The sequence below is a fragment of the Trachypithecus francoisi genome, unplaced genomic scaffold, assembly GCF_009764315.1.
Source record: "Trachypithecus francoisi isolate TF-2019V2 unplaced genomic scaffold, Tfra_2.0 Lachesis_group16, whole genome shotgun sequence".
Classification (NCBI taxonomy): Eukaryota; Metazoa; Chordata; class Mammalia; order Primates; family Cercopithecidae; genus Trachypithecus; species Trachypithecus francoisi.
The window spans coordinates 45,672,265-45,695,791 of NW_022681461.1; the positions used below are offsets into that span (position 1 = coordinate 45,672,265).

At 35.4% G+C, this 23,527-nt stretch overlaps 1 protein-coding gene across 4 annotated transcripts in view; it reads left to right on the forward strand.

Moving 5' to 3' along the window:
• CCDC171 (coiled-coil domain containing 171) overlaps window positions 1-23,527 on the forward strand; it is a 413,214-nt gene that overhangs the window by 148,611 nt on the left and 241,076 nt on the right. For 3 of the 4 annotated variants that reach the window (XR_004443489.1, XM_033237405.1, XM_033237406.1), the window contains exons 12-16: window positions 7,457-7,563; window positions 9,338-9,427; window positions 10,455-10,655; window positions 13,568-13,735; window positions 15,301-15,489. Coding sequence is in view for 3 of the 4 variants with exons in the window: in XM_033237405.1 (XP_033093296.1) it covers window positions 7,457-7,563; window positions 9,338-9,427; window positions 10,455-10,655; window positions 13,568-13,735; window positions 15,301-15,489 (755 nt within the window). In the remaining variant the exon portion in view is untranslated. The remainder of the gene's footprint in view (window positions 1-7,456; window positions 7,564-9,337; window positions 9,428-10,454; window positions 10,656-13,567; window positions 13,736-15,300; window positions 15,490-23,527) is intronic. The other variant, XM_033237408.1, reaches the window with a different exon arrangement.

The following is a 23,527-nucleotide window of genomic DNA, read 5'->3' on the forward strand; positions in this document are numbered from 1 at the left end:
ATGGGGTGGGTTCAGGTACCTACTGGACCCACTAGAGAGAGGCTTAAGCTCAAATTCAGTTAATTACCTGACCTCTGTAAGCTCCTACCCTGACTATTGAACAGTAGCACATTTTAGGTCTCCCTAAATTAATGGCAGTTCAGATCCAGTGTCCAGTTGTCCCTGATAAGTGTAGTTAATTCCTCTCCCCCAGTACAGTTACCCTGTTAGATGGTTGCATGTTTCTTTGAGGAAGGTTAGGAGGAAGATTTATAGTATTTTTTGGTACTTTGTCAGGATTGCTAACAGAGACCCATCCTCTTTATTCACAAGTCCCTAAGTCAGTGAATTAGCTCAAGTCTGAGGAGTATTTGAGGACTAGTTCTTCCTTTTTTGTTTACTTAAGTCCCACTTCTGTTAATCAGACCCAGGACTTTTCTACTTATACAAACCAAATAAGACTTAACTATGCTGCCCATTGATTTTGGTTCTAGGAACACCATGATCATTTAGCCAGTGTCAGTGATCTCTGCAGGTCAAACCATTTTGTTTATTGCTCCACTACCCATTATGCTAAACATGTCTACTTTGTCTCTGGAAGTTAATTGCTACCATTTGGTCTCTGTTACCCAAGATCCAATCACTCCCACTAAATTCAGGGAACCCATTTTGATGGCACCAGTGTTTGCTGTTTTTCTTTGCCTTCTAGCCACATGGAGCTTATCAAGCTACACAGAGCTCATCAAGGAAGCTGGGACTTCCGTTACTAATAGATTTCTCAAGCTTTGGTAAAGGAAGTGTTTTTTGAATTCTCCCAAGAGACATAGTTAGAGAGTGAGAAGGACTTACATAATAAATACTTTCCATATATTAGAAAAGTTGGCCGGGCGCGGTGGCTCAAGCCTGTAATCCCAGCACTTTGGGAGGCCGAGACGGGCGGATCACGAGGTCAGGAGATCGAGACCATCCTGGCTAATACGGCGAAACCCCGTCTCTACTAAAAAATACAAAAAACTAGCCGGGCGACGAGGCGGGCGCCTGTAGTCCCAGCTACTCGGGAGGCTGAGACAGGAGAATGGCGTGAACCCGGGAGGCGGAGCTTGCAGTGAGCTGAGAGCCGGCCACTGCACTCCAGCCTGGGCGGCAGAGCAAGACTCCGTCTCAAAAAAAAAAAAAAAAAAAGAAAAGTTATGAACCATTTTCCCTAAACACGCTAGAATGGGCACTACTGTTTGCAAGATAATGAAAGGTGTTTATTTATAAACTCAGTGATTAAGACGATATACAGTGTTGTGGTCTGAGTTTGAAAAAAGTCTAACTGCCAATAAAGTGTTTGTATTAGTGCTTTTAAAGTGAAAAGAGAATTTTCTTAGTTATCAATACATTATATATTAAATGTTTGGATTTTATCAGGTGAAAACAAAACTCATTTGAACATTATTTTCTGTTTTCTAATACAAGATCAAAAATCAATACTAAACAACAGAGTTCAGTTCGGAACATGAACATGACCACTCATAATCTATACTGATAGCTGTATAAAAAAAACTCTGTCTTTTATCTATATTCTCCCTCCATTATTTCTTACTAATTCTCCCTTCTTGGGATCTTGTAGAAGAATGAAATAGGTAACAAGATGGAGAAGATAGACTCCATTCATGACAAGTTACTGTTTTTTTTTTTTTTTCTGTAGAACTATAGATTACTGAAATAATGATGCCAGCTTGAAAAACAATGATTTATATGAGTTATGAAAAATTATTTAGTTTTTGAGATTGTCTAAAAGGAAACGTGTAAATAGAGGGCTTGGAACTTTTTTTCTACTCCACCTCCTCCTGTGGGCTACTAATTCAAGAAAAGACTTGCCAAAGTACAGCCAGAGTTGAAACCTACTTAAAAGTGAGAGGGAGAGATCGAAATAGGGTGTGGTGAGTGAAAGTATAGGCTGGCACCTATGTATAGAGAAATACAAGTATAGACAGAGGGAGAGGGAACCTCAGGATTTTGAGTTGATGTTATTCAAGTATAAAGTGTTCCTGATATATTCTGTTCTTCATTTGGAATTTGACTTTTGAAAAGCTAATTATGATCACTGTTCAAATCTTTTCTGCTACTCTTTGTGACTTTTTACACCTTTCTTTGATAGGATAGCTTTTATAGTTCATTGTTTTTTGGGCCATACTGTAGCGATTAGAATATTATTAGCTTAAATCAAATCACTCAATAAGGTCCTTGGTTTAGGGTGACCCTTTCTTTTTTTTGTAAGCATTTTGTCGGGTTAAGGGACCAGTGTTTCTTTTTATAATAAATTTGGGTGGGACATTGTCTTAGTTCCTTTTGTGCTGCTATAACGAATACCTGAGACTAGATAATTAATAAAGAAAGGAGATTTATTTCTTACAGTTCTGGAGGCTGGGAAATCCAAGACTGAGGGGCCAACATCTGGTGAGGGCCCTTATGCTACATCATCTCATGGTAGAAGATGAAAGGGCAAGAGAGAGCAAGAGTTGGGGAGAACTCACTTTTGTAACAAACCTACTTCTAAGATAATAAACCCATTCCTGTGATGACATTAATTCATTCATGAGGGTAAAGCTCTCATAACCCAGTAGTAACCTCTCAAAGATTCCACTTCTCAACACTGCATTGGGGATTAAGTTTCCAACACTTTGGAGGACGTGTTCAAACCATAGCAGCTGGAGGCTGAGCAAGATGGCTGAATAGAAGCGTCCAGTGATCATCACCCCCACAGGAACGCCAAATTTAACAGTTATCTAGGCAAAAAAAAGTACCTTCATAAGAACCAAAAATCAGATGAGCAGTCACAGTACCTGTTTTAAACTTCATATCACTGAAAGAGGCATGGAAGAGGGTTGAAAGACAGTTTTGAATTGCTGATGCCACCCCTCTTCCATGCCTCAGCAGCAGCTATGTGGTGGGGGGAATCTGTGCACTTGGGGGAGGGAGAGCACGGTGATTGTGGGACTTTGCATTGAAGCTCCGTGCTGCCCTGTCACAGTGGAAAGCTACACTGAGAATAAGCCAGTGCTCATGGAGGGGGCATGTAGACTAGCCCTAGCTAGTCCAGAGGGGAATTGTCCATCCTAGCAGTTGGAATTTGAGCTCTGGTAAGCCTTGCCACTGTGGACTAAAGTCCTTAGGGGTCCTAAATAAACTTGAAAGACAATCTAGGCCACAAGGACTACAACTCCTAGGCAGCTCCTAGTGCTGTGCTGGGCTCAAAGCCAGTGGACTTAGAGGGCATGTGACCTAGTGAGACACCAGCAGGGGCAGCAAAGGGAGTGCTTGCGGTACCCCACCTCCAACTTCAGGCAGCACAGCTCACAGCTCTGAAAGATACCCCTTCTTTCTGCTTAACAGGTGAAGGAAGAGTAAAGAGAACCTTTTCTTGCAGCTTGGATACCAGCTTAGCCACAGAAGGATAGGGTACAAGGCAGAGTCCTGAGACTCATTCCAGGCCTTAGCTCCCAGATCACATTTCTAGACACACCCTGGGCCAGAAGGGAACCCACTGCCTTGAAGTGAAGGACCCAGTCCTGGCAGGATTCATCACCTACTGACTAAAGAACCCCTGGGGCCTGAAGAATCAGCAGCAGTACCCATGTAGTACACCTTCGGTGAGACTCTGAGATCTGCTGGTTTGAAGTGTGGCCCAGCACATTTACAGCTATGGTGGCTATGGCAAGAGATTCTTTCTGCTTGAGAACAGCAGAGAGAAGAACAAAGGGGGCTTTGTCTTGCAGCTGATTTAGCTTGGCCACAGGGTGGTAGAGCACCAAGTAGGTTCTTGGGCTCCCTGATTCCGGGCCTTGGCTCTTCGATGGCATTTCTGGACCTGCCCTTGGCCAAAGGAGAGTCTCTTGCCCTGAAGGATGATTCCCAGACCTGGCAGCATTCACCACAAGCTGACTGAAGAGCTCTTGGACCTTGAGTGGGCGTTGGCAGTAGCCTGGAAGTACTCCTTATGGGCCTGTGGCAGTGGTGGCCAGGAGGAGAGACTCCTCTGCTATGGAAATGAGAGGGAAGAGTGGAAAGGACTTTGTCTTGTGCCAGTTCAGCCTCAGTAGAATAGAGTGCCAGGTAGATCGCTAAGGTTCTGGCTTCTGTACAGCTTCTCTGGATCTTCCCAGGACCTGGGGGAGCTTGCTGTCTTGAGGAGAAGGACACGAGCCTGGCTGGCTTCACTATCTGCTTATTGTAGAGCCCTAGGGCCTTGAGCAAACATAGGCAGTCGCCAGGTAATGGTTACGGCAGGTCTTGGGTGATACTCAGTGCTGTGCTGGCTTCAGGTTTGACCTAGTGCAGTCCTAATGGTAGTGGCCACAGGAGTGCTTGTGTCACTTCTCCCCCAGTTTTAGATGGTTCAGCACAGAGAGACTCTGTTTGGGAGAAAATAAGAGAAGACAAGAGTCTCTACATAGTAATCTAGAGAATTCTTCTGGATTTTATCAACTCCACAAAGGTGGTGCCTCTGAGTCTGCAAGAGCCACAGTGTTACTGGGCTTGGGGTGCCCCCTAATGCAGATATAGCTGCAGTGACCAAAAACTTAGATCACAACACCTAAAGCCCTTTAAATACCTCGAAAGCCTCTCAAGAAGGACAGGTACTAATAAGTCCAGACTGCATAGACTAAAGTAAATAACTAACTCATTAATGCCCAGACACTGAAGAACATCCACAAGCATCAAAACCATCCCAGAAAACATGACTTCAGCAAACAAACTAAATAAGGGACCAGAGACCAACCCTGGAGATACAGAGACATATGACCTTTCAAATAGATAATTCAAAATGACGGTTTTGAGGAAACTCAAAGAAATTTAATATAACACAGAGAAGTAATTCAGAATCGTATCAGAAATTTAACAAAGAGATTGAAATAAAAAGAATCAAGCAGAAATTGTGGAGTTGAAAAATGCAGTTGACATGATGAAGAACATGTCAAAGTGTCTTAATAGTAGAATTGATTAAGCACAGGAAATAAAGAGCTTAAAGATAGGTATTCGAAGATACAGAGTCAGAGGAGACAAAAGAAAACAGAATAAAAAAGAATGAAGCACCCCTACAGGATTTAGAAAATAGTCTCAAAAGGGTAAATCTAAGAGTTATTGGCCTTCAAGGGGAGGGAGGGAAGGAGGAAGGGAGGGAAGGAAGTAGGGGGGGAGAGAGTTTATTCAAATGGATAATAACAGATAACTTTCCAAAGCTAGAGAAGTATATCAATATTCAAGTATAAGAAGGTTATAGAACACCAAGCAGATTTAACCCAAAGAAGACTACCTCAAGGCATTTAATAATCTAGCCATAGCAGACCTAAAGCTTGCTTTGTACTTCAACTAAACTTTATTATATAAACATTTTCAGGAAAGAAAACTTTATTTTATGTAGAATATAAGAATGTTCATAGGTCAGTAAGGAGAGGGCATTTTGTCCCATTACTCTTCAGCACTCATATTAAGATGATTTTATTCTTCTGAATTTCTAAGAAGAAGTTTTCTCCCTTATTGTAAAAACGCAGATTTCCCGAGTGTCCTTGAATGATTTATTCATGGTCTACTTGTGTAGTAGCAAAAGAAAAGAATTATACATTACATTTTTTTTATCTTGTGCAAGAGAGGAATTTAAAAAAATATATTTGGTAAGACCTTTAATAAAATTTTTAATGAGTTGTCTTTCCAACTCATAGTCATTACAAAGACTACTGTCTCCTCTATTATCATGACTCAGAACATTGTATTTCTTTTCCTAGCTGTCATATGTGTTGTTTCTACATTACTTTTGGTCTTTAAGTTAAATATTCCTCTTCTGTTAAAGAAAAACCAAGTTGTACCCATATGTAAGTTGGTACTTAAATTACCCCTTGATAAATGTCATAAATATATTAATAACATTTTCTCCAAGATTTAAACATGAGATATCACCAGTACTCTGAGCTGAATAAAGTTGCTCTATCATTAAGAAAATTTCCCCTTTCTTCCTTTATTACTGCCTTCCCCTACTTCTCCATAAGTTTTAATAATAGAATATTTGAAGAATGGATAAATGATGTCATATAATTTTTTATCTAGTATCTTTCTCTTATTAAACTCTAAATTCTGTAAAGACAGAGGCTATACCTTTCTTGTTTATCTTTGTATGCTTAATGCCTAAGATTGGTATGTAGTAGGAATTCAGTAAATTAGTTGAATGAATGAATAGTAGGACATATAATATGAATGCTGCTCTTAGAAACTGGCTTTGTTGGCCGGGCGCGGTGGCTCAAGCCTGTAATCCCAGCACTTTGGGAGGCTGAGATGGGCGGATCACGAGGTCCGGAGATCGAGACCATCCTGGCTAACACGGTGAAACCCTGTCTCTACTAAAAACTACAAAAAACTAGCCAGGCGAGGTGGCGGCGCCTGTAGTCCCAGCTACCTGGGAGGCTGAGGCAGGAGAATGGCATGAACCCGGGAGGCAGAGCTTGCAGTGAGCTGAGATCCGGCCACAGCACTGTAGCCTGGGTGACAGAGCGAGACTCCGTCTTAAAAAAAAAAAAAAAAAAAAAAAAGAAACTGGCTTTGTTGAAAATCCATTTCTTGCATATGGAAATATTTATATTACAAAATACAATGAGGAGAAATAACAAGAAAAGAATATTTTCAATATGCATATTTTAAAACTGAATTTGCTACTTGCTTTTTAACACTTAAAGAATAGTCCAATCAGCAATCAATTTAAAGTAGTTTTTGAAACTCAACTTTTTGGATTAATACTTGGAGCTTCATTTGATCATATGACCTTTATTAGCTCAACTAACGTAATTTATGGCCCAACTAAATTAAAGTAGTTTGTAGTATGGAAATACTCATACTTTTACCATGAGTGTCAGTTTTAAGGGTTTTAATTGAAACATGATGTAGACTATGTAGATGATAGCATTTTTATTGTTTATTTCAAATTGTAACTTGAGAATTTTAAGGATTGAAGAATATTTCCGAGTATAACAGAAAATTATATACTCTTGGGTTCAGAAATTATTATTTAAGCAAAATAATGCAGTGTAAAAAGCCTGACTAATCAGAAACACAAGGACCACAGTAAGTGTACATAACCCCCCCAAAGAGTGGTAGTGTAGACTGTTCATTTAATTAAAGGTACGTACAAACACTGCAGTTACTTAGGAGACATGATAAAAAAAAAAAAAAAAAAAAAAAACTAACTGCCATGTGGGTCTTGATAAGGTAGAAAGTAGTCATAAATTTAAATTTGATATATTATGAACTTTAATATGGCCGCTTGTTTAGAAAGGCTATTAGTACTTGGCCATACAGCAGTATACTTGGAGAATAAAATTCTACTCAAGGTTTCATAATGTCTTTTCGGCTCTACCTAATTGTAGTATCTCTGTTACTATTTGCCTAAGTTTTGTCCCTTTGTGACTTTAAGGGTATATTTTCATCCTATATTTTTCTCTAGGCATCCACAAGGACAAAGATAAACCTCCTAGCTTCTCTGTTGTCCTTGAGACGTTGAGGCGTACCTTGACAGATTACCAGAACAAGCTGGAAGATGCATCTAATGAGGTAAGACTTGCACTGTTTGGCTGCACACATATAGCCTTCGGCCTGTACCAGTACATATTCCTTGCTTGTTACAAAGGTCAAAAAGATTGGGAATGTTGAACTGACAGCTTCACAGATACAAAAAATAATAAATTATCTTTCACTGTTCTTTCTTTAAGTGTGGCCTAAAGTCATGTCTCACTTACGTTTTTGTAACTCTTCAGTCACACTATTATTTTCAAAATTATAAAGACTCTCTCACTTCTTGATCTTCATAATTTATCTGTTTTAATGAAAACACTATGCAAGTAGTTTAAGTTAATATGTACTGTATTTAAATGTTAATGTGTTTTTACAACGTTTGGTATAGCTACTGGAAATTTAGGTTTTGTCAGTGTTGTAGGTTAAGATTTCTACAAACTGTGGAAGTCTTAATAAAAAAGAGAGAAATTAGTTTTCATTCTCTAAAGGGAGTAAAGTGTTGTTAGAAGTTTTTAAAAAACAAATATCTGTTTGATGTAGCCTGGGAGCTTTTAGTTTGCTGATTGAAAAAGCTCATGCTTCTATTTATCATCTCATTTGTATTGTTTAATGTGTGGGTTGATAATTTTCTTGGGTATTAAAATGTTTTATGAATTTGTGCTTTAAAAATTGAAGAGTTTGTCTAGTTACATCTTGTCAAATTAGCATATGAAGTAATTACATTAAATACAATTAGTTAGCAAAGCAACAAACAGATTGTTAGAGTCAAAGACAAGTCACGTAGCATGGAATTTGGAGTTTATCCTTGTGTTTATCTCTTTCTTTCATATAATATAAACTCCACAAAACGGTTACATTTCCCATTTCATATGCAGCTTATTTTATTTTAGCTTGCTAAGGTGAACAAAGAAGGAAAAGTGAGTCTTCTTAATACCCTCGGTAATTGTTCAAAAGGCATAAAAGAAAATGACCATCGAAATAATTAAATTTCTATGAAGAACAAATATTATGAAGTCTTTCCCAGTGAGACAAGACAACCTGTATTGTTAGTAGTTTATGAAACTCTTCTGAGGCCTAGGTCTGGAAGCTGCAGGGTAACTAGGAACATATTACCCACAGCGAATTGTTATTTGGGAGGATGAATGTCACATGATCCTCAGCACAGTTGAAAAGTCGACTCAGCAGGCTTTGGCTTAGTAATGTGCTTTGTTGTGAACCAGTGCCAGAGACAGCAGTGGGGAGACCAAGGGGGTGGCTGCAAAGAAAGCAAAAAGAGCAGTCTGACAGAAAGAAGAATGAACTGTCAAAGAAAATAAATCACAAGCGGTGCAGGACCAACTGATGACCTGCCACAAGCCTTCCCAGTAGGACTGCATGTGACCGACCCTGAAGTTGTCATATGGAGTGAGAGACCAGTGAATACCCTCATGATGTATAGAAAGAACAGTCTTCTGCTCTGTTCTCTTTTCTTTACTTGTAGATGCCCCTGCTTCTGGCATTTTGGTCCAGTAGGATTTTAAGAATAAAGTTGTATTTGTTTACAACAATAATGAAATCCTTTATCTGAATGTGTGGTAAAAATACAGTAACATCAGTGATATTTTAAGCTTGAATGCTTTCTTTTCTTTTTAGCTACGTGAACTTGTGACAGAAGCTATATAGTATTTAACCAAAAGAAATAATTTTTTGAAGACTCTTAACTACTATTGAAAAATTTTTATTTAAGTAATTGCATAAAAAGCACTTAAAGATTAACTTTTGAGGTACTCTCCTTGAAAAATGTAAAAAAGTTACTTACATTTTCTTTCATCAGCTAAACAGCATGAACGATGCTAGGGAAAAGGCATGTAATGAACTTGATTCTACGAAACAGAAGATAGACTCTCACACTAAAAATATAAAGGTATTATTTAGAATAACTTTTACCTTTTGTATTAAGAATCAAATATAGTTATCTAGGGAATATTTTAAAGTAGAGATATTGAGGTACCTGAAAATATATATTTGTATTTTTTAAAGTATGTATGGATAGAATTTTAATTTTTTCTTGTTGATTAAGAGTAACAAGAATGTTTTTTTCATTTAAAAAATTAAAACTTGATTGGAAATTGTTTTGGTTAAAGGAAAATTTGTTTCCAAGATTCAATAATAATACCTTATGAGATTCAAATAATTATTTAAGATGAAATGTCCAGCCTTAGGTACATATTAAACATATTTTACATAAGCACATCCGTATTTGGAGTCAGTTTTCATCATTTTAGGGTGGAGCCATTGTTTTCAGTACATCATGTCTGTTAATGGGCTGAGACCACACCTGGCTAAGGCCCAGGACTATAGTTTATTTTAGTTTCTGTGCTGGTTTTATGTACTACATCTTTGCAAAATTATACTGAGTCAGCTCTCAGAAGTTTCTCGGTATTGCTGGAATTTTATTTTGTTGTTTCATGTTGGGTTTGTCATGGACACACTTCAATAGAATTTGTTAGGTTTAAGGAATAAACAGTTCAGCAGAACTTTGTGCCACATATTTGAGATTTCTATAAATGGTTGGGATGTCATTGGAAAGTAAATGTGCTTATATTAAATGTAAGATATTTATTTTAAAATATTTAAAAAATTTTGAACTACAACATTGTTTTAAAAAAATAGGTTGAAAGGAAACTGCCTTGAAAGAACTTTCTGGAATAAGTCATCATATTAACATTTTATATAAATGTTTAAACATAACAAATGTTCTAATTTTTGAGCTAAGATATTATATTTAGAAAATACATTCAGTGAAATATTTTAATGTAAACAGATGCTTTCCTGCCTTTGCGATTTCATTGTAAAGCTTTGAAAATTTTCAATATGTATTTTATACTAGCGTCCCCTCACCCCTTGTTGGCTGGCCTTCCTACAATCTCTTTATTTGGTATCTATGACAGGAACTTCAGGATAAACTGGCTGATGTCAATAAAGAGTTAAGCCATTTACGCACTAAATGTGCAGACCGAGAGGCTTTAATAAGCACTTTAAAAGTGGAACTACAAAATGTGCTGCACTGTTGGGAGAAAGAAAAGGCTCAAGCAGCTCAGTCTGAAAGTGAACTGCAGAAGCTTTCTCAGGCTTTCCATAAGGATGCTGAGGTACTACCTGAGACTCAATGACTGTCAGGAAAGGCCTTTCACTAATTTCAGTGTTATACATCAAGTGACTATTTTTACTTGTATTTAATTAAGAAATTGCTCTGAGCAGAGTATTTTGAAATGTTCGTGACAGCTGCAAAATCACTCTCTTCATTACTCTTGTGTCATTCTCTCTTGTGAGAGAAGTACTATAACTTGCACAACTAATTTTCTTGATTATCGTTTGTACAACTATCTTTTTTGACTTTTAGAACATTGTAACTCAAGTAACTATGCTCCTAACAGTCCTTTCAAGGTTTGCCTGTTTGCCAATGACAAAATTATTTTTTATTTCAGTAGCTTGGTAGATTGATATGGTGGAAAGAATAAGTATTTTATAATCAGATAGACCTGAACTTAGATCCCGATACTTCTGTTTATAAATGGTTTGGCTGTGGACAAGCTATACAACTTAGCCTCTCCACATCTTAGTTTTCTTATTTATTTTTTTTCTTTTTTGAGACAAAGTCTTGCTCTGTCGCCCAGGCTGGAGTGCAGTGGCCTGATCTGGGCTCGTTGCAACCTCCACCTCCCAGGTTCAAGCGATTCTCCTGCCTCAGCCTCCTAAGTAGCTGGGATTACAGGTGTCCACCACCATGCCCGGCTAATTTTTGTATTTTTAGTAGAGATGAGGTTTCACCATGTTGGCCAGGCTGTTCTCGAACTCCTGACCTCAGTTGATCCGCCCACCTCGGCCTCCCCTCCTAAAGTACTGGGATTACAGACCTGAGCCACTGTGCCTGGCCTAGTTTCCTTATTTGTAAAATAGTAATAATATCTACTTTAACAGATAGCCTCCTTACTCTGTATGATTATAGGATGTTAATAAAATTTAGAAAAATAAAAGTCCCATAAAATTAAAACTTTTCATTTAGACCCCCTGGAGGGTTGCCTATCCATTTGTGTTTATTAATGGCTTATAAAAATATTATGACACAAATTTCATATTTCGTATGAGCCTGTGTGAATGGAATTATCTTCTAGTTCTTTTTACCCTATGGGTTATAGAGCTAGTCTAGCTAGTGGAACTGGTTTATCTAAGTCGTCCTGCATATTGAGTTCATTACTCCAACAAATATGAACATGAATGCCAAGAGAGTAAAAAGGAAACATTCTTTCCACTCTTTTTACAGTCTGGGATTTAAATTGTGTCCACATGAAGGGGTTGGAATTGCTCTACACATCAGATAATGATTAAAGTAAAGGAAACTAGAAGCCTGACTGTATTGTAAAGTCAGCATGTCTACAGCACTGTGGTTGGGTTCAACATGTGTGAATTGATTTTGGATTTTGGAGTCTCTTTTCATGCCAAATGGATGATTATCATGCTTGGTTTATCACAGCCCAAGCAAAAAGGACATAATAGCGACACAATGAATTATCCTTAAGGATGAACTTCCTTGAGAACGAATGTGATCAGTAGGCAAAACACAGGAGGAAGATTTTTATGTATTTGTTAAGTTATATTTAATAAGACTTTAAAACATTTTGACCTAGTTAAAAAATGCGAAAGTCATCATTAACTGCTTATGAAAAGGCATAGCATATTTGTGAAAAAATCTGATTTCTTAAATTTGTTGTTGTAACTACATTTTCAAATTTTTTGTTTTTTAAATTATTGCTTTTGGAAAAAAAAGTAAGGTGGCATATATAGTGAACTAAAGATTTATATTTTGATATTTGTAAGAAAATATTCTCTATAATTTCTAATTATAAAACTTTTGCACATGCTATATTCAGTTTTTAAAAAATGTATAATAGACTTTCTAAATTTTCTTTTTAAATTTGTCCCTTTTAAAAGTTTTCTTCCTGCTGATCTATTAAAAAATCTTGAGGGAACTTTTTTATCTACATAAAATAAAAATAATCATTTGGCAGCTTCACAGTTACCTTGTCTTTGAGTTCCATGCTTTGGGACTTTACAGATGAAACACCTTATAAAGAGAGCTATTTGACATTATAGTAAATAAACCCTCCTCATGTGTTCAAATGAGGTCTGCTTTATATGAATTCTGCAGCATAGTGTTTCTAAGTCATTCAGCAATGGATAGTTTAATTACTGAAGTGGTAATATAATTTTAAAGGACTTTAAAAAAACATATTTCTAATTGGACATTTTCAAAAGTATGTCTTAAGCAGCTATATCCATTTTTTTTTGCTGTTACTTTATAATATTTAAACACCTACAAATGTCCAGTGGCCCAGTGTGCCAAATACTATATGAACTTATAAGTGGGGAAAACAAATGAGCCCATCTTCCATATCTTTCATATCACTACCTGCTTTGCCTAAGGGGCTTGGGATAGATTTCCTATAAGTAGTAAGTAAACTGGAATCTCTAGAGGAAGAAGAAAGCTGAGTAATTGTGTCCATGTAAAGTACAGATATTGGTATAACTTTTTTTCATCAGAGTTGAATAACACTATTTTTTTCTGTATTGTTTTTTGACAAGTAGTATCTATTTTGGCAAATGTAAATATTAAATTATAGAATTACTATACTGAGTTACAGTTAGATAGGCTTATAAACAATGAGTCCAATCCATACACTTCGTGTGATAGCTAAGGAAACTTAGGCCTGAACAGGTGTTTACTCAAATCACAATCTCATCAGTAGCAGAGCTGGGAATGAATCTTGGTCTTCTGGCTTCTAGACTCAGATTTTGATTTTGAATACCAAGTGTAAGCAGTTCCAAATGTTCTATCTGGTGCTTAGTTTTGAATATAAAAAATCATTAAAATATTCTGAGACTTGAGTATTATAATTTCCTTTTCAGGTTTTTGAAATTAACTCTTCACCATTTGTATTATGTATTTTACTTCTTACACTGTTTATACACAGCAAATAATTTTTCTTTTTTTTTTTTCCTGCAGGAGAAGCTAACCTTTCTTCACACCTTATATCAGCACTTGGTAGCAGGCTGTGTGCTCATAAAACAACCAGAAGGCATGCTGGATAAATTCTCTTGGTCTGAGCTTTGTGCAGTCTTACAGGAGAATGTTGATGCCCTGATTGCAGACCTCAACAGGGCTAATGAGAAGGTAACTGTCCTCAGGCACCAGATACCTCTATTAAATTCAGTGACATTTGTCCACATCACAGTATCATTAAGAGGGGCTGACATTCATCTTATTTCAAAAAGAATTTGGATGTTAATAATTCAATACCATTAATTATGGCTTGTCTACAACTCAGTTTGATGCCATTGCTGTGGGCATGTAAATGTGACTGAAGTCTGTATGAAGTCTCTAAGCTCCACTTTCTGTGCAGGACATGCTAATACTACTAGCCAGTATTAGCCACAGGGACCTAATTAAAAGAAAATAAATTAATCTTACTGATGAAGCAATTCAAAGAACTTAGTCATTTACATTAATAAACCAACTCTTTATGTTAGCATAAAATAGAAACAGGATACAGTTATTCAAAAACATGATCTTAAAATTCTTTACTTAGGAAATATAAGATGTTATTTTTAAAAGCACTTAAACATTTTAAATTATATGCTTGTGATTTTCTTCTCGAAATACAACAAAGTGTGTATTAGAAAACTCGTTCTGTGCTTTAGAATGCAAAAAGTATATTTTATAGGAGAATATAGTAGACCTTTATGGTAACATTACTATCTCACAAGTCTAGGAAATCAGTCTCCAGCAAATATTTAAAAACCTGCTTTTGGTTATAGAAAATTACAATGGCTTAGCAGATCAACATATACCACCATTGAAGACATTGGTTCTTACCGTGGGTCTATTGAACGTGGTCAGTACTGTGTTTATGTGGTTTAGTTTCCAGGTCTTAGTTGCAATGACATTTGCTCTTAAGGAACAAGAAGAGTAAAACTGTCCTATAAGTTAAAAAAAAATTCTGTTGAAGTAATAAAACAGCATATTGACCTAATTTCAGGGTGATTTTTTTTATTATTGAGCATTTTATCTTGGTCCTCTTGACAAACACAACCATAGACACTGAGATGTAGGGCTAAGAAATGAGGGAATAAAGTGTGAGAGGCACAGATGCTATTCATGATTGTGAATGTGTACATAATGGATTTGAAAATTAAAGATAATTAAAATGAATGTATTTTAACCCTATGAGATGGTATTATATTTTTAATAGTTTTCATTGTTTCAAAACATCCTTAATAGTCATACATTTTAGAAAATGATGATTTTCTTTCCAGTGTTTGAATATGAAACAAAAAATGGTTAGAACATTCTGCTTTATTTTATGCAAACTGCTTGCGGATTTTTAAATCTTTACTTTCTTTCCCGCTGAGATATTTGAATAGCTCGAGCCTTGGTTCCAGAAGTAACAGTATCTTTCTCAATGTCAATCAAATTAATTATAGAATAAGTAACTTCATTAGAAAGAGAAGGTGAAAAATTTGCCATCTAAGTATACAAATAACACAATTTTCTGCTAATGTATGGCAGTTTACCCTGCTATTTTCTTTTTTAAAATTTATTTACATTCTATGTTAAAATTTTTATATGATCTTAAGGAATAAAATATAGTAGGGCGTTTTGGGTGTTTTATTAGGGGAGACGACACAAAGAAATAGCTTGTGAGCATATTTCCTTCTCTGTTGCATCTCCCCATATAGATAAGCCATCTAGAGTATATCTGTAAAAACAAGTCTGACACGATGAGAGAGCTTCAGCAGACTCAGGAAGACACCTTTACCAAAGTGGCAGAACAGATCAAAGCCCAAGAGAGCTGCTGGCACAAACAAAAGAAGGAACTAGAGCTGCAGTATTCTGAACTCCTCCTGGAGGTGCAGAAGAGGGCACAGGTATGCTACCTTTACAAAGGGCTTTAAAAAATGGGTTACTCAGTGTAACCATTAGAAACGTTTTTTTTTTTTTTTCCAGTAGCAATGTTAAATCGGTTTAAACTTCTTAAGAACTTCATAGAACTTGTTTAGATGCACATATATATGTTTAGATACACACACATACGTGTGTGTGTATGGGTGTGTATATTAAGGATTGTCTTTCATGTAAGTTTGGAAATATATGGATTTCTGATTAAAATATCCCAAAATGCATTGATCAGTTAATTAAATGCTAAAATTATATTTCCTTTATTTATTTTTAAAATAAAAGATTAAAGTATTTGGTAATATATTGTCAGTTTTAGTGTAAATATTCCTTTATCCAGTTTACTCTATTTGTGGAGGTTCCTATGTGAACCATCATTTAAATTTATTTGGGTTAAAATCTCTTATGCCTACTGACATTATATAAGAACTAGCGTTATCGTTGTAGGCCATGTAGCAAAAGTAATTCACTATGAGTTGTATTATGTATTATATCTTGATTGAGAGTAGAAGTTATGGGTTGTTAACATAACCATGTATTTTTCTACACAAATTATCATCAACATTATTTATATTGTTAACTGTCATCTTCACGTAATCAGGAATAACATGATGATAGGGTATAATTTTTTGGCATTGAATTTATTAATAGGTCACTTTTGTTCCTAAGTTAGGATACTTATGAACCAGAAGGTTGTATATTCTTCCCATGGTTGATTCAGTATTTAGCCTCTTTATTTGATCCATTCGTGCTTGGCAAGTCTAATTAAAAATAACCAAACTATATAAATATATATACATACACATATATAAATACAATTATTATTATTATTATTATTATATTAAATCAGGCCATTCTGCATCCCCAGATTTAAAGGTCCTGTATGAACTTATGCCTTTCTATATGAATTTGAGTGAATCAACAAATGTACCATCTAAAAGTAGTAATTTTTTCATTGTATGCAGACTACTATATTATATGCTCTGCATTTTCTAGTATTGAAGTAAAAGACCTAAACAATTTATTTTAATTTTGTAGAGGTAGCACTGATAGTGACATGTACAGATCTTAAGTGTATAATTTGATGTTTTTAAAAAGTATTTATTTGATATGTAATATTTGTACATATTTATGGGGTACATGTGATATTTTAATACATGCATAGAATGTGTAATGCTCAAGCCAGAGTAAGATATCTATCACCTTGAGCATTTATTATTTCTTTGTGTTAGGAACATTTCAAATTTTATCTTCTTGGTATTGTGAAATATACAATATATTGTTGGTAATAAAGTCACCTTACTGTGCTTTTGAACACTAGACCTTATTCCTTCTAACTGTATAATTGTACCCTTTAACCTACCTCTCTCCATCCCTTTCCTCCCCCAACACACCCTTCCTAGACTGTGGTAACTATAATTTGATGTTTTGATCAACGTAAACACCCATGTGATCGTTACCCCATTTAAGACTTCAAACGTTTTCATTACCCTAGAATGTTCTTGCGTTCTCTCTTCCAGTCAGTTTTATGCCTCATAGGCAACCATTTTTCTGATGCCTGTCATCGTAGATTAGTTTTCACTTGTTCTTGAATTTCATGTAAGTGGAATCATTCAGTAGTCTGGTGTTTGACTAATTTCACTCAGTATTAATGTTCTGAGCATAATATCATTTATGTTGTACGTATCAGTACTTCATTCTTCTTTATGGTCACATAGCATTCCATTTTGTCATAGCACCCCTATTTGATGGATTGTGTGTTGATGCATATTTAGTTGTTTCTGTTTTTTAGATATTGTAGATAAAATTGCCACAAACATTATTGTACAAGTCTTTTGTTAACATATGGTTTTATTTCTCTTGGTTAATTACTAAAGTGCAGTTGCTAGGTCATAGGATATATGTGTATTCATAAGAAACTGTCAAAAGTTTCTAAAAAAAGCTTGTGTCATTTTTTATTTCCACCAGCAAAATATGTAAGTTTCCATTGTTCTACATCCTCTGCAGCGCTTAGTATTGTCAATCTCTTAAATTTTGGTCAATATAGTGGTTTTAAAATGGTGTTTCATTGTGGTTTAAAGTAACATTTTTTTGGTGATTCATGATGCTGAGCACCTTTCATATACTTATTGGCTATTCACATATCTTCATTTGTAAAGTGTCTCTTCTACTGTTTTCTCATGTAAAAAATAGAGATATTTGTGTTTTTATTACTGATTTCTAAGCATTCTTTATATATCCTGGATGCATATCCTTTGTCATGTATATGCATCGCAATATTTTCTCTGAATCTCTTGCTTCCCTTTTCAGTTGTTTCTTTTGATGATCATATAAGTTTTAAAATTGTGATGAAGTCCAACTTATAAATCTTTTTCTCTTTCGGCTATTTATTTATATATGTGAAATGATTTTTCCTTACCTTAAGGTTGGGAAGATAATCGCTGGTTTCTTCTAGAAGTTTCATAGTTTTAGCTTTTACATCTAAGTTTGTGATTCTTCTCAAATTAAATTTTGTGTGTGATGTTGGGTAGAGTTTCATTTTTCCCCCTTCATTTATTGTTCCCACATCACTTGTTCAGCACTTTCCTAGCTGAATAGCCTTGGTACCTTTGTGAAAAAACAGTTGGCCATACTTGGAAACCACAGACTTGTCCATCTGTATAGTTTTGCCCTCTTCAGAATGTCATATAAATGGAATCATATAGTATATAGCCTTTTGGGTCTGGTTACTTTTACTTAGCAAAATATATTTGAGATTCAGTCACATTGTTGCATATATCAGTAGTGCATTCCTTTTTACTGCTGAATAATGTCCCATTGTATGGCTGTAAAATTGTATCCAAATACTTGCTGATGGGCCTTTGGATTGCTTTTTTTTTTTTTTTTTTGGCAATTATAAGTAAAGATGCTTTAAACATCCATGAAAAGGTTTTTGTGTGATCATAAATTTTCATTTCTCTTGGGTAAATACTTACGAGTTTGATTTCCAGATTATATGGTAAGTGTATATTTATATGGTTATATGGTAAGTGTAACTTAAGCAACTATTAAATTGTTTTTCAAAGTGACTGTATCATTTTGCATTCTCACTAGCAATGTAAGAGATTTCCAGTTGCTCTGCACCTGTGCCAGCATATGGCTTCATCATTTTTTTCTTTTGAATTGTATCCATTATAATAAGTACGTAGTGCCATGTCATTGTGATTTCAATTTACATTTTCCCTACTGCCTAGTAAATTAATCATTTATTTATGTATTTATTTGCTATTTGTATATCTTTTCTGGTGAATTATCTTTTCAGATATTTTGCTCAGTTTTTAATTGGATTGTGTGTTTTCTTATCGTCAAAGTTTGAGAGTTATTTACATATCGCAGGTTCAAGTCATTTGTCAGATATGTGATTTATAAATATTTTCTACTGTTCTGTTAGCAGTACTTTTGCAAAGCAAATGTTTCAAATTTTGATGACCCACTTATCAGTTTTTTTTATGGGTTATACTTTTGATGTTACATGTAAGAACTCTTTGACTAAGATTATAGGCACCAAGATTTTCTCCATTTTTTTCTATATGTTTTATAGTTTTAGGTTTTACATCTAGGTCTATGATCAATTTTGAGTTAGTTTCTGTAAAGGTTGGAGGTATGGATTAAGGTCAGTTTTTTTTTTTTTTTGCATATTCATGTCCATTCCAGTACCATTTATTGAAATCACTGTCCTTTATTGAATTGCCCTTGCACTTTTATCAAAAATCAGTTCACTGTTTGTGTCAATCTACCTCTAGACTTTCTTGTCTATTCCAGTTATTTATGTGTCTTATTCTTTTTTTTCAATACTATACTGATTTAATCACTCTAACCTTTTACTAAGTCTTAAAATCAGGTAGTGTGAGTCTTCCAACTTCTTTTTTCATCAATGTCCTGAACTGTTTGAAATCTACAAGAAGACATAGCAATTCACTTTTTTCTCTTTTCAAAAATAAAATAAAATAAATTGGCGTATATTCTGTATTGTTTACCTACATATTTGCATTTTTATCAAATATAATTGAATATACTGCAGCAATTTATTTTGGTATTGTATTTGATAAGCTGTTATTATAATACATATTATAGGACCTGTAAATTTTATTTTAGGAAATTTTATGATTAATTCTATATTTTTTACCCCCAAAAGTGCAATGCAAATAAAAAAATTTCATTTTACATTACTTAATACATTTTCAAAAATTACGTTGATAAGGACACGAGGGGGAAAATATCCCCAATTGTTATAGTGAGTTATAGAGGATGTTTGGTGTCATGAGCATAACCCTTAGTACGTTCCATCTACTGGGAAATAAATAACTTATTCTCAGAGTCTTATGTTTAATGTTTGGCCATTGTAAAGAAGTGATTAGTAAAAGACACTAAATTAAAGTAAAAAACAGTATTTGGATTTGATTTATTTTATATGAAAAAATGTAATAGATGTTAGAAAAGTAATGTTTGTAAGAATCTAATATTTCTAAGACTTTTTTAATGTCTAAGCTTTAAAACAATTAGTGTAAATGCTACTAGAAAAATGAAATTTGCAGAGAACGCGGCCTGGTTTTACTAACACAGCATGTTTTTAGCATTGGGTAAAGTTTGCTAGCCCCATGTTGGGTAGTTCTTGAATTTAAATACATTGGAGCCATCATGTAAATATATCTCAAGTGTCTATGCCTACTAAAGTATCTGGGCCCAGTGCCACATACCATTCCATTTACTAACTTTGCTTTTGTAATCTTAGTATTTATGTTCTTGTTTCTTTTCTATTTGAAAAAGATAGTTATTGGAACAAGAACGTCCTTTTTAGAAGTAAAGTTTTTTTACTGTCAAGTAAGAGTTACCCTTGATGTAATGTTTATTGTAAATACTTTAGGTTTATTTGACATTTTAGTAAAAATCAAGTGAGTTTAGAATGGAGAACAAAACTCAGGGAAATTCAAATTCATCATGCTATGTTGCATTTTATTCCTCTTTTACCATGGTATTGAGAGTGTATTTGGCAAGAAACCCAGGTGAGTCATAAAGTGTTAGTAGGTGTTGAAACTTTTTCTTCATAATTGAACTCCAAGAATATTCAGAGATAAAGTGGAGCTTATTGATATTGTTGGAGGTGATAATTCCTGAAGATATACGTGCCAGCCTGCAATGATTCAGAGAGTAAGATATAATCACGTGTACACTATGTTCTGATAGAATGTGAGTCCATGGGAATGGATACCTCTAATGAAATTTTGAAAGATACTTCTGACTACTTTTCAAATAATTGCTTTAGAAATTGTTTTTGTTAATTATAATATTAGCAGTTGAATTTGAATGGTGCTTGATATAATTTTCAATGCTTTTGCATATTTTGCACGTCTTTTTTTTTTTTTTTTTTTGAGATGGAGTCTTGCCTGGTGACCCAGCCTGGAGTGCATTGGCACTGATCTCGGCTCACTGCAACTTCTGCCTCCTGGATTCAGACGATTCTCCAGCCTCAGCCTCCTGAGTAGCTGGGATTACAGGCGCCCACCACCACGCCCAGCTAATTTTTGTATTTTCAGTAGAGACGGGGTTTCACCATGTTGGGCAGGATGGTCTCGATCTCCTGACCTTGTGATCCTCCCGCCTTGGCCTCCCAAAGTGCTGGGATTACAGGCATGAGCCACTGCGCCTGGCCGCATGTCTTTTCTTATATAAGCCTCACCACAGGCATATGAGATAGGTCATTTAAGTATCATTTCTATTTTACAAGCGAGGAATCTAAGGTTCAGACAACTGATACTACTTACTTGTGTGGTAAGGAAGTTCTAGGGGCAGGATGAGAATAAACATAACCATATGTAAAATGTCTAGCCCATTGCTTGGCATTTAGAAATTACAAAGTGAATGTTATGGACTGTTTTAGTACCTTATTACCATCCTTATCTTCCAGTCCCTTTTGCATTGTATTCTAATACTGCTTCTTTGAGAAAGATAATGCTATTTTTATATATAAAGCAGTATCTGTAAATAGGTGTAATGACATCTCAGTTTCATATTTATGGAACTCATACTCCTTTTTTTTTTAAAGCTAGTATCTCACTACATTGCCCAGGCTAGAGGGCAGTCATGCGATCATAGCTCACTGCAGCCTTAACCTCCCAGGCTTAAGAGATCCCACCACCTCAGCTTCCTGAGTAGTTGGGACTACAGGGCACGCCACCATGCTCTGCTAATTTTTGCATTTTTTTACTAGAGATGGGGTTTTGCCGTGTTGTCCAGGCTGGCCTTGAACTCCTGGGCTCAAGCAATACACCTGCTTTGACTTCCCAAAGTGTTGGGATTACAGGTGTGAGCCATGGTGCCCAGCTCATATTTTTTTTTTTTCTTTCTTTCTTTCTTTTTTTTTTTTTTGAAACAGGGTCTCACTCTGTCACCGAGGTGGAGTGCAGTGCTGCAGTCTCGACTCACTGCAGCCTTGACCTCCTGGGCTCAGGTGATCTTACCACTTCAGCCTCCTGAGTAGCTGGGACTATAGGCATGCACTACCACGCCTGGCTAATTTTTTGTATTTTTTTTGTAGAGATGGGGTTTTGCCATGTTTTCCCAAGCCATCTGCCTGTCTTGGCCTCTGGAAGTGCTGGGATTAGAGGCGTGAACTACCGTGCCTGGCCGGAACTCACATTTTTAAGTGATTCTAGATTAACTAATGTTTAAACATGATAATGTAAGAAAAATCTAAATAGTGCTACATTGTCAGCCACCCACAAATGGTAGTTCTCTTAATTTGTATTTCTCAGAGTTTTTTTTCTGAGAAACTGAAGTTTTAATACACTATATCATAAAATTGCTACTGTAGATAAGAATATCAAGGTAATTTTTATATAATTTAATTAATATTAATAAAAAACTATGTTATATACCAAATATATAGCACACTGTGTTTCATGCTGTGGTAGTAACAAAGAGGTATACTATATAGTTTTTTTCTCAAAAGTGTAACGTATAACTGGGGAGATACATGAAAAAGTAAATAATACAAGATTTATCATAGGCTGTACATAATTAGTTGCCAAAAGAATGCTATAAATTTAGAAGAGGAGATGGTCAAAGTTTGAGGAGGCTTAGTAGAGGAGACTGGAGCCAACCTGGGCCCTGTTGCCAGGATCTGAAAGCACAGAAACAAGGGAGATATGGGACACATCAGAATTTAGAGATAACATTGTTAATTTTCCAGACAGTCAGAGGTAATATCGCTTAACAATAAGCAATCCATACATCTTCTCTGTGTTGACACATTTATTCCCAGTCTTCCGATAAAAAGAACTCTGTTCTTTTGAGGGTATGGTTTATCCAAAGGGTATTTTATAATTTACAATGCTTTAGAAACAAAACAGTAAACACAGGCACATACCATTTTTGGCACATATTTTTGTTATGTTAAATTTACGTAATGAAGATAGTGTTTTAAAATTAAATAAATAACCATTATGGGGCTTGAGAATGTGTGTGTGTATATGAAGACTAGATAATAGAATTCCTAGATCATATGATAATTCTATGTTTAACTTTTTGAGGAACTGCCAAACTGTTTTTGAAAATGGCTGCACTATTTTACAATCCCATCAGCAATGTCTGAGAGTTTCAGTTTCCTACAGAGTATTCTTATTTTTTAACAGAGAAACATTTACATAATAGAGAAAGCAGGTGAATTTATGTTTGTTATATTTTAAAATATTACCATAGCTTAAAAAGGCAAGATATGAAACTTACAAAAATAAGACACTTTAAATGAAGTCCTTTGATGTCTATATGTCATTGAATGTCCAGTTTGCAATTTGCCTTTTTGTCAACATAAAGAGCAAGAACTCAGCGAGCAAGAGTGATACAAAAGAATTTTACTCCCTAGGGAAGTGTCTAATTTCTGGCCCAGAGTCTCAGAGTTCACAGAGTGCTGTAAGCCAGTAAGGCATCCCTCAAAGCTCATGTATTTCAGGAAGTAAGTCCGTGATTCATTAA